A 12,580-nucleotide genomic window follows, 5' to 3' on the forward strand; every position below is an offset into this window, starting at 1 on the left:
TTTGAGATACATGATATATATATATATATATATATATATATATATATATATATATATATATATATATATATATATATATATTGAGGCTCAAAACTGTCAAAAAACAACAAATGGCCTCTTCGGCCTATTTATGTCTTATACTTGACCTGTAAAATCACTCCTTCTGAAGATGTATTAATATACGAAAGTACTTAAGGAAATTCCTGTTTCAATTTTCCTCCGTGGTCTGACACTGTCACATTTTTAATCACGTGTTTATTTTTCGTGATTTCACTAGTCCCGGCACAATCGTAGACGTCCAAATAAAGGGCTTTACGTTGTTGTTGTCTTACTCTAGACATAACATTGATTGGAAACAAACTAAAAATATTAAAATCAGAAATTTTTTTTAAACCAAGTTTGGGACTACAAAGAAAATGACAGAACCAGTCACACAAATGAGAGTTTAGTTTAGTTCATTTATTATGCACCCCATACCCATCTTGTGGGCGGTAGTGGAAAGGGTTACAGAGGCACATAATGGGCTCAGGGACTGAACCCCACAATTCATTTAGCTAAGCAAGTTACAATCTTGATGAGCTAGTTACAAAATTCAATATAAGTCATCACATCAACAATGGGTTCGAGATCGACCTCAAGTACAGGTTCTAAATTAAGCAACTGACATATGTGGAGAGCTAGTGTCAAAATTTATATATTTGTCCTGCACACCGCCCCCCATCCAGTGGGCAGCGGTGGATAGGTTACAATCACTTAGTTACTACCTACAGTTAGCAAACTGGGGCTATTTGGCTAAAATTTCTGGTAGCAGATCATTTTGAATGAAATATTGACACTCTATAACACAAATGAGAGCAACCAATTATTACATTTGATTAAACTGACACGCAAATATCTTTGGCGTGTTGCACACCTCGTCGTTAAGAGGAGGATGATAGTCTGCCCACATCTCGCAGCAGTCTTCAGCCTCCCCAAATCTGTTCTTTTCGCTGGGTTCATTCCCATTGGATTTTCGCACCCACAAGTCCGCAGCGACGAGCCGGCCGTCAAACCAACGCCACTCCACGGAATTTGCGTCTGTTGCTCCAAGCCAGACGAACATTTCTGTTAAAATAAAGATGCACCGTTAGAGTCGAAGATCCAGGAATATTTGTTTTGTGTAAGAAATATACCCAAAAATTGGACAATATATATACAGCCCGTCTTCCTAAGTTTTTTCCCAACGTCAAGAAACTGTCGTGCTAGAGTGCCTTTATCCTAACCTACCATAAGCAATAAGTCATATATGTGCTGTCTTGTGCGAGAGCGGGTTACCCAAAACAGAAAACGGGACAGTATGTAAATTTCACAAGTCGCTGCCATTTTCTAGTACGACGATTTTTTTTGCCTTCGGTAGAGTATACGTCAAAATGCGACGTTCTATTAGAAGGATGGGTTACAATTATTAGTATTATACTAATACTGGTATTAGCACGAACATTCCAGACTTTGAAAGATGAATTGCAACATGCCTGTGCATCCAGCCCCGCGTTCCGACTCCTGGAACTCTATTTTTATAAAGAAATGCAAAGTTCCACTACCAAAAGCGCTCAGTGTAATATGGAGTATGTTGTATGTCTGGATGCAAGGTAATGGAAGGGATTTATCAGGGAGAATCGCCAAGCCATTACGACTATATAGCACTTGGAAGGGATCAGGATAATGATTGGGGGAAGGAATGGATACAGGGTAGATATCCTGATCATTCAAAGCAGGAGATATTGCTCCACTCCACAAGAGGAGAAAACCAAAAAATAAACTATATAGACCACTCGCATTATCATTACACACAGTTAAGTTTTTAAAAGAGTTGATTAGGAGCCATATCTCTAGTTTTGTGGAGAACAATGAACTTCACAATCCACCTCAACATGGATTTAGAGCGAGAAGATCCAGTCTCCCGTAATTACTCGATCACTGTGACAAAATCAAGATACCATGAGTAGAAAAACTAAATGTAGATGTTGTGAACACGCACTTTGTAATGGGCCATTTCATAAATGTGACTCCCCCCCCCTAAATAATAATAATACAAAAAATGAAGGTCGTTAGCAAAAAAAAAGTAATGCATGGCGATGAATATTGAATTTCTGCCTAACAGATTGCAAAGAGTAACAGTCAAACAAAATCAAGTCTGGGCACAGTGAAAATTCCTATACACGAGGGTACAGTCATTGCACCACTGCTGTATCTCATTCTCCTATCTGATACAGGCCAAAATACAAGACAGCTTCGTATCATACTTTGCAAACAAACACAAAAATCAGCATGAAAATTTATTTTGAGGAATACAAAAAAACTAAAAGCTAATGTCAATAAAGTCATCAATTGGGCGGTAGAAAATAACACGAATTTTAACAACTATACTAATGTATTGTAAAATTAAAGAACGGGAGCGAAATGCATGGTAAAAAAACAATGAAATCTCCTCATTGAATGAAAACGTGTGAAGTATCAGGGAATAATGATGTCAGACGACCTAACGACGGTTAAAGAGTATAAGAAATCAAGTAAGTCACCAACCGGGCAAATGATAGCGGGGATTATGAGAACCTTCAAATTTAGGGATTCAATGTTTATTTTTTACTCTTCAAATCACTTGTGCTGTCCCGAAATGAGTACTGCTCGATACGCACTTCCACCTTCAGAGCAGGAGAGATTGCTCAAATAGAGGGAATACAGAAAACTTGTACGGTACGTATAAATACGATTACGCACCTAAGCTACTGGGATCGTCTCTAAGCTCTTATCACTTTCTAAGTACTATCAAGGCTCTAAGCACTTTCTAGCAAGAAGACGAGAAAGAGGTATCATATTCAACATACAGGACAACACTAGAAAGCCAGGTACCCTAATATACACAGCGAAATTAGCCACATATTGGAGCGAAAGATATGGTAGGAAATGCAGACTAGACCCGATGAAGAACCTGCAGGAAATGTTGGACCAGCCGGGTTGCAGTGGATATATGTGGGCCTGTGAGCCGCTCCAAGCAACAGCCTTCTGGATCAAGTTCTCGCAAGAAAAGCCCGGCCCCTGGTTTGGCTTGGGGGGGGGGGGGTTAGAGGAACTCCCAAAACCACTCCAGGTAATACTACTATGTCAATCACTTTTCATAATATGGTTTTCAAAACCGAAAAAAGATAGCACAGGCAGTCTGTTGCAATTCCCAGTGCAACACCGCACTGTGTAGTCTTTCTCAATACATCACCGGCTTCCCGCCTCTCTTCCTCCTAAACAGACCGCGAGGAATTCATTTTGTATTTCGTACGGTTTGAATACTGGCTTTATTTAAATGGTTAACTTGTCAAAATCTTAGAATTCTGTAATTGCCTTCTAGTGAAATGTCGGTGAGAAATTAGGCGAATTATAAAGACGATATCAGAGCGATTATAAGAATACTCTATAAGGATATTAATTTTAGTAAAAGCTTAATCAGCAAAATCTGTGAGCTCTGAGAACACAGAAAGTGTGTAATAAAGTAAGGGCGAAGAGGTAGAACGGCCTATTGCCATAGCTCGAGTGAATGGGGGGAATTGTGTAAAATCCTGGTTTGTGTCTCGGAGAGGCTGCAGGATCCAGGTAAATTCAGTAGAATTTCTGGTTGCAATTCTTATACCATGTCGCTGCTCAGTCGATTAAGGCAGTGTCTGGGATGCTCTCGGACGTAGGTTCGAATCCTCGTCACGGCCCTTGTGGATTTGTTCACTTTAGAAAACACATTGTCAATTTCTGTTCATAAATAATTAGAAAGGAAAGCCATTTACCGCTGGCATTGCATGAAGCTATTACTATGTTATATAAGAAAACAATTAATATAGCACTATTTCCTTCAAAGGTCGCCAAGTAAATAGTCCCAAGCCTATTAAACTAACCTTCACTTGAGTTTTGCGTTTCTATTTCATGCAGCCACAAACTCAACAACCCATTTTCTAAGAACAAAGAGATTATTTGATAATTAAAAAGTATTATAAATAAGCATTAATTTGCAAGATGAGGACTCAAGAGGTGGACAGCAGCGTACCTCCTCTGTCGTACAGATAAGAGACCAGGGCGTAGGGGTTCCTGGGGGTGGCCAGGTCGCCCCCCATCCCCTGACAGTGTGTACGAGCATCACTGTGGCTCAGCTTCTTCTTGCTGACGAAGAAGCACTCGTCCAGCACTCTGGTGTAAGGCGGTGGACACGATATCTCTGTAAACAGAAAATAACAAAGTGAAGCCAAATACTTTTTATTGATCTGAGTTCATCTTGATATATTTCATTTTACGAAAACTGCATAAAATTAAAATTGACATCGATTGAATTTACTAAGGGAACAAGACTGTTTACATAAGCAATCACAATCCGCATAGATGATTTTGAACTATCCAAACGGTATCCCAGAGATAACATCAACGAACTTTTTTGGCATTACGTTTAAATAATTGTGAAAATGATTTTGAATCGGTGAATATGGTAAATATTGTAGATCCGTCCAATAGTTAAGAATCGGATGAGCAAACTATAGTGTTATCAGTGAGGAAAAATGCACTTTATTTAACCTGAAGATAAAGGCAAAATTCAATTGGAATAATGTCTTATCTTGAGGTTATCTTTAAATGATTTCGGGGCTTTTTAGTGTCCCCGCGGCCCGGTCCTCGACCAGGCCTCCACCCCCAAGGAAGCAGCCCGTGACAGCTGACTAACACCCAGGTACCTATTTTACTGCTAGGTAACAGGGGCATAGGGTGACAGAAACTTTGCCCATTGTTTCTCGCCGGCGTCTGGGATCGAACCCAGGACCACAGGATCACAAATCCAGTGTGCTGTCCGCTCGGCCGACCGGCTCCCACTTCGGTGTGAACTTAGGTGTCTTTGGTGAACTGGGATGAAAAATACATTAAATGTCAATAAATCTTATATTAAAACGAAGTTCAGTTTGTCGTTTGCAATACTACAACGGCATCAGATCGAACACTATTGGCCACTTTTAATAAAATCCACAAAAGAAGAGCAACATATATTATTCAGCTCATCTGAAGAATAATGAGCTATTTAACTCTTTATAAGCATTCCTAATAATCAAACCTTCAACTATTTAAAACTAATAAACATAATAATTATAACTATTAAGAATAATGCAGTTTTACAGATAACAAAAAATCGAAATAAGTGAAATGAAGTATATGTGTGGTTTACATAAGTAGGCATCCATCAGTCATACATATTATATTATATATGAATATATTATAGTATAAAGTGTAGTAGTAGTAGGTATCCTTCAGTCTCGGGAGACTATGGAGTTGCGCCCTAGTTGTTAATCCTGGTGCAGCGTCTGGTGTGACTGTTGAGGCCAATCCGAGAGTGACAGTCAATAGCACACCGAGCACAAACGAAGTCCGATTCTGGTCTGTCTTCCTGGCTACCGGCTTTCCTTCTCTGTCTCTTTGCCTCCGATTCCTTGGCAAGTGACTCCTCGAACTTGGAGAGACCTCTTTGAACAGACTGCCTCCAGGCTGAACGGTCTGCAGCCAGTGTCTCCCATATAGCAAGATCGACGTCCATGGCTTTCAGGTCCCTCTTGCATACGTCTTTATACCGTAGCTGGGGCTTGCCTGTTGGACGCTTTCCCTGCATCAGCTCTCCGTACAGGAGATCCTTGGGGATTCTGCCGTCGCCCATTCGCACAACGTGCCCGAGCCAGCGCATTCGTCTCTGTTTCAGCATTGTGTACATGCTGGTGATTCTTACTCTACCCAAGACGTTGTTGTTTGTCACCTTGTCCTGCCAGGTGATGTCCAAGATGTGTCTAAGGCAGCGCATGTGGTAGGCATTCAGCTGTCTTTCCTGACGGGCGCGGAGTGTCCAAGACTCACTGCCATAAAGAAGAGTTCTCAGGACACAGGCTCTGTACACCTAAATCTTAGTATACTCAGTTAGCCTATTGTTGGCCCACACTCTCTTTGTCAGTCTGGACATGGTAGTAGATGTCTTACCGATGCGTTTGTTTAGCTCTGTATCAAGAGAGAGGGAGTCAGAGATTGTGGAGCCCAGGTACACGAAGTCGTGAACGACTTCCAGTTTGGAATCGGAGATGCTGATGTCAGGTGGGGAGTCCACTCCTTGTCCCATGACTTGTGTTTTCTTCAGACTGATGGTGAGTCCGAAAGCCTGAGAGGCCTCGCTGAAGCGGGTTATGAGCCGTTGGAGGTCTTCAGCTGAGTGGGCAGTGACTGCTGCGTCGTCGGCAAAAAGGAAGTCGCGCAGACACCTCAGCCGAACCTTCGTCTTGGCTCTCAGCCTGGCGAGGTTAAAGAGCTTTCCATCTGACCTGGTCCAGAAGGTAAATGCCTTCCGTGACAGATCCGAAGACGTGCAGCAGCATAACTGCGAAGAAAATCCCGAATAGGGTTGGAGCCAGTGCGCAGCCCTGCTTTACTCCACTTCGGATGTCAAAGGCGTCTGATGTTAGGCCATCAAAGACCACGGTGCCCCTCATGTTCTCTTGGAAAGATCTGATGATGCTGAGGAGCCTGGGTGGGCATCCGATCTTGGGGAGGATCTTGAACAGGCCATCCCTGCTGACGAGGTCGAAGGCCTTCGTCAGATCTATGAAGGCTACGAAGAGTGGCTGCTTCTGATCCCTGCATTTCTCCTGCAGTTGTCTGAGGGAAAAGACCATGTCGATGGTGGACCTGCCAGCTCTGAATCCGCATTGTGATTCTGAATCTTAAGTATATATATAATATAAAACGGCATTGAGGGGGGGGTCCCAAAAATCTCTTCTAATACGTCGTGTGTGCTTTTCTCCGAGGCTATGATATATATATATATATATATATATATATATATATATATATATATATATATATATATATATATATATATATATATATATATATATATATATATATATATATATATATATAATTATCAATGTTTATTAATTAGGAAAGAACGTATTATATGTAGAAAATCCAAGTCATTACATTTTGCTCTACTTGTTCACACTTTATTTTCAGGTCTCTTCTTTGCTTTCAAACCGATGAAAGCTGTAAAAATGGGAAAATCCGTTCTTAATAGCCTGAACATCCGGACGGTACAAACAGACAGTTGGAACACTTTACAGTCTCATTGTAATATCACCACTCACTCGTCTAGTGTTTGTGACTATCAAACAATAGTCTTAACACCACCTCATAAACAATAGTTTTAAGACTGTTGTTTGTGAGGTCGTGGTAACACTGTTGTTTGTGAGGTTGTGGTAACACTGTTGTTTGTGAGGTCGTGGTAACACTGTTGTTTGTGAAGTCTTTGTAACACTTATGTTTGCGAGGTCGTGTTAAGACTATTGTTTACTCTTCGAAGGTTACTTGGAATAAATTAGGCTCACGATCACTAATTATATTCACTAAAGTCACTAAACATCAACTGAAAAATGTCATAAGGAAAAAAATACCAATATAACGACTAATGAGTCATTAATCTCACGACTAATGACTCGTGTTAGGATACAGTAATTGGTACTGCATGTCAAATACTTATGTGCCCAAATTCCCGCATTTACAAAGGTTAAGAAGTTGTACACTATAACCAAACCTTTCATTAAGAGGCGGAGCGCTGTTTCCGTGGCATTAACCAGCAGCTGCAGCGCCTCTGATTGGTGGGACAAGACCAACTGCGACACCAACGATGACTGCATTTCGTCAACAGTTACTTCATCTCTGGCGGAGGCTGCGGACCACGCCAGACACCACACAACCACGACGTGTCGGACAGACATCATGGTGACTCCTGCTTCACTACGATGCGTCGAGATGTGAGTTCTTGGCTGGAGGAGCACCAGTGTGTGTGGGTCTGTTGCTTGGTAACATGTCAATATAAAGCCAAGAACACCCTGAGATGCCACGAGTTACCGAGAAGAACTTAAGATAACTCTAAGCTTGACATCTGCGTCTCAACGTGGCGCTCACGGACTTTTATCACATTTCGGGTATCACGGACTCACATTTGCGGACTTTATTAAGACCTTCTCATGTCGGAGTGTTGACAGGTGTTACAATGAACGCGCAACACAACAAACACCTGCAGAGGTGAGGTTGACTTCCAGCAACGAGGCAACACTTGCGGGTGTTGACGAAGCACAGTGGGAAAGATGTCACACTCTGGCATGTGTTATTGTCTCATTTATTTTAATGGGGTTAATCAAACTGTTGTGGTGGGACTTACGCATAGGGAAAACCCGGGTGGGAATTTAGCCAAAATAGATGGATTTGATAGTCACTATATTTTACTGATATTAGAGAATTTACAAATAATATATACAATAATTTTTGAAACCATGAATTTTATTTTGAGATACATGAGGTTAATATATATATATATATATATATATATATATATATATATATATATATATATATATATATATATATATATATATATATATATATATATATATATATATATATATATATACACTGTCACATTTTTAATCGTGTTTATTTTCCTGATTTACACACACACACACACACACACACACACACACACACACACACACATATATATATATATATATATATATATATATATATATATATATATATATATATATATATATATATATATATATATATATATATATATGCAAACAAGCCTGAATGGTCCCCAGGACTATATACAACTGAAAACTCACACCCCAGAAGTGACTCGAACCCATACTCCCACAACTGGTATGTACAGGGACGCCTTAATCCGCTTGACCATCACGACCGGACATAAGGAAGTGATAGCCGAGGCTATATGAACCACTTCCCCGCCGGCACTCGGATGGTAATCTTGGGCATAGCATTTTATCAAATCACCTCATTCTTTGGGGCACACGTGAGGAACACAAATGCAAACAAGCCTGAATGGTCCCCAGGACTATATACAACTGAATCACTTCTGGGGTGTGAGTTTTCAGTTATATATATATATATATATATATATATATGTCGTACCTAGTAGCCAGAACTCACTTTTTACTTTTTGGCCTACTATTCAAGGCCCGATTTGCCTAATAAGCCAAGTTTTCCTGAATTAATATATTTTTTCTAATTTTTTTCTTATGAAATGATAAAGCTACCCATTTCATTATGTATGAGGTCAATTTTTTTTTATTGGAGTTAAAATTAACGTAGATATATGACCGAACCTAACCAACCCTACCTAACCTAACCTAACCTATCTTCATAGGTTAGGTTTGGTTAGGTAGCCGAAAAAGTTAGGTTAGGTTAGGTTAGGTAGGTTAGGTAGTCGAAAAACAAATAATTCATGAAAACTTGGCTTATTAGGCAAATCGGGCCTTGCATAGTAGGCTGAGAAGTGCGTTCTGGCTACTAGGTACGACATATATATATATATGACAGTGTCAGACCACGGAGGAAAATTGAAACAGGAATTTCCTTAAGTACTTTCGTATATTAATACATCTTCAGAAGGACTCCTTCTGAAGATGTATTAATATACGAAAGTACTTAAGGTAATTCCTGTTCCAATTTTCGTCCGTGGTCTGACACTGTCACATTTTTAATCACGTGTTTATTTATCCTGATTTACACACACACACACACACACACACACACACACACACACACACACACACACACACACACACACACACACACACACACACACACACACACACATCAAAAGGCTGGTATACCGAAAGGGGAATTATGAACAGATGAGAAGTTTCCTAAGTGAAATACCTTGGAATACAGACCTCAGAGATAAGTCTGTACAGGGTATGATGGACTATGTTACCCAAAAGTGTCAGGAGGTAGTAAACAGGTTCATCCCGGCCCAAAGGGAAAAATCCGCTTAGCAACAGAAGAATCCATGGTATAATAGGGCATGTATGGAAGCGAAGAAACTGAACAAAAGGGTGTGGAGGAACTTCCGGAATAACAGAACACCAGAAAGCAGAGAGAGATACCAGAGAACCAGGAATGAGTACGTCAGGATGAGAAGAGAAGCAGAGAAAAGTTTTGAAAATGATATAACAAACAAAGCCAAGACCGAACCAAAGCTACTCCACAGTCACATCAGAAGGAAAACAACAGTGAAAGAACAAGTATTGAAACTTAGAACAGGCGAGAACAGGTATACAGAGAATGACAGAGAGGTGTGTGAAGAACTCAACAAGAGGTTCCAGGAAGTCTTCACAATAGAACAAGGTGAGGTCACTGTGCTAGGAGAAAGGGAGGTAAACCAGGCGGCCTTAGAAGAGTTCGAAATTACGAGAGAGGAGATCAAGAGACACCTGCTGGATCTGGATGTTAGAAAGGCTGTTGGTCCAGACGGGATCTCACCATGGATACTTAAACGTGGATACTGATTCCTAAAAAGTTATCAGGACAATCTATGTGATTTGGACACACAAGAACCTGTGTGTGAGCCCTCTGTTAGGGACGGTAATCCCCCCCCCCCTCCACTGCACCCCACTATAGACGGTAATCTCCCCACCACCACTACCACCACCACTACCACCACCAGCACCACCACTACCACCACCACTACCACCACCACTACCACCACCAGCACCACCACTACCACCACTATTTACGGAAATCTTACTTTTACTCAACTATTCTCGTCTGTTTCCACTGTTTTTTTTTATTTAGTGTTGATAGTTTTAGCAACCATAATATTACCACCTGTGACTCGTTTCAAAGATCTGTTTATCTCAGCCGCGCCTCCATTGCTTAGTTTTGAAGCAGTGTACGAATAATAGACCCAACAAAAGAAACAATGCTTGCAAGAGCTATCTGCAAATTCCATTTCACAACTTGCATTAGTTTGCAAGTCTTAATCTAACGAACTTCAATTATACAGGAAATATCTAAGCGGCGTAACTCATTACAACGCCTAATTGGGCTTTTCATACAAAACAGACCCCCCAAAAAACTAGCTTGTATTTCTAATGCCACTGAGGAACAATTTATTAATACAGTATTCGTGACAACGTCTATATAATCAGCGGTGAACAAAACACCATGCGATCTGCCCGCGTGGGAAAAAATGTTCAGTATTCCTAGCACACTGCGCAGCGCGTGTGTCAGTCATTACTCCTACCCAGGGGCAGGAGTAATGACGCTCTGGGAGCTCCCGCGGTATACTCACCACAGAGACACACACACACACAAGTTCTCGTGCGTTAAATGTGACCAATTGTCGCTGTTTTAAAATAAGCATAGTCGGCGAGGCGCGTCTTCTAAGCTGGGTAAAACTGAAGGTCAAAGCAATGCTTGAGTGGGGAAAGGATGGGGGGGGGTGAAGAAGAGGTTCTTATGAGGAGAACGTGCTATAGGTCAGTACGACTATATAGCACTTGAGAGGAATATGAGGACAAGGAGCTGGGATATGAGGACAATTTGCTGGGGTATGAGAACAAGGAGCTGGGGTATGAGGATAAGGAGCTGGGGTATGAGGACAAGGAGTTGGGATATGAGGGACAAGGAGCTGGAATAGGACGGAGGGAAGGAATGATGCCCAACATGTACGACCGGCGCTGTATCAACCATATGTTTGAGGGTGTGAAATATTAAAAAATATAATAGTTTCCCTTTGGCTTTGAAAAAGAGGCGGGGCTTCAGAAAGTCTTTCGAAACTGTGGAGGATCGTCTGTTGTATGCTACTACGTGCAAAGTATGATGGTTAGAAAAAAAGAGAAATATAATTTTCCAGAGAGCAATGCATAACGTTTCATATTACTATACCCCCAAATTATATTTTAATGCTCTATTTTTCCAAAATATATACTGGGGAGGGGTCAGTATGTGATCATGACATGCTGCTCTCTCTTTAATTTTGGCGACCCCGACCAACCTATGTTTTCCCTGCAAAGATTGGGTGACCCAATCATCTGGCCTCCAAAATTGGACACACAAACAGACGTTCTCTTATAGATATTGATTTAACAACTAGATTTATTTACATCATCAGGAGTAAATAGACTTGCCACAGCCCCAGTGCCCAGCAGAGGGAGAACTTCGATTTCTATAGTCCCAAAATTTTGGAAATTCAGTGTGCCAACCACTTGGAAACACAGTGTTGTCTATCCTTGGAGGAATGGTAGCCAGCTGGTGTGGGACTACCTATGTGTATTCACCCTGACTGATATATCTGCTTTAGTGTACAGGTGGCCCCGCTAACCGTATAGAGAGTGTTGAATCCAAACAATATATAGACCGTTGGGCTCTCTATACACCTTCGTTTTCAATGGCATTGGATACATTGGAGCACCTGACAGCTGGGTGGACAGCGCTTCGGATTCGTAGTCTTGAGGTTCCGGGTTCGAGCCCCGGTGAAGGCGGAGACAAATGGGCAAAATGTTTCTTTCACCTTGATGACCCTGTTACCTAGCAGTAAATAGGTACCTTGGAGTTAGTCAGCTGCTACGGGTTGCTTCCTGGGGGTGTGTAGCAAAAAAAGGAGACCCTGTTCAAGGACCGGGCCGCGGAGACGCTAAGCCCTAAAACCATCTCAAGATAACCTCAAGAATCAAGATAACCTTTG

General features: G+C 41.1%; 1 protein-coding gene across 1 annotated transcript; it reads right to left on the bottom strand.

Annotated features, from left to right (window-relative positions):
- Positions 1-444: 444 nt before the first annotated feature.
- LOC138349457 (pulmonary surfactant-associated protein D-like) lies at positions 445-7,884 on the bottom strand. The gene is made up of 3 exons (XM_069300167.1): positions 7,619-7,884; positions 4,064-4,231; positions 445-1,104 (listed from the first exon to the last, which is right to left on the bottom strand). Exons 1-3 carry the CDS (start codon positions 7,803-7,805, stop codon positions 866-868), a joined length of 594 nt encoding a protein of 197 aa, XP_069156268.1. The 5' UTR covers positions 7,806-7,884; the 3' UTR covers positions 445-865.
- Between the last annotated feature and the right edge of the window lie 4,696 nt (positions 7,885-12,580).

The sequence above is a fragment of the Procambarus clarkii genome, chromosome 43 (genome assembly GCF_040958095.1).
Source record: "Procambarus clarkii isolate CNS0578487 chromosome 43, FALCON_Pclarkii_2.0, whole genome shotgun sequence".
Taxonomy (NCBI): Eukaryota; Metazoa; Arthropoda; class Malacostraca; order Decapoda; family Cambaridae; genus Procambarus; species Procambarus clarkii.

Bases quoted from the DNA above. Each gene is read 5' to 3' on its own strand.
- LOC138349457 (XM_069300167.1), bottom strand. From the start codon at position 7,805: ATGATGTCTGTCCGACACGTCGTGGTTGTGTGGTGTCTGGCGTGGTCC. The intron at 4,232-7,618 runs GTTTGGTTATAG...TTCTGTTTACAG, and splicing joins GCTCCGCCTCTTAATGAAAG to AGATATCGTGTCCACCGCCT. The intron at 1,105-4,063 runs GTACGCTGCTGT...TTATTTTAACAG, and splicing joins TTATCTGTACGACAGAGGAG to AAATGTTCGTCTGGCTTGGA.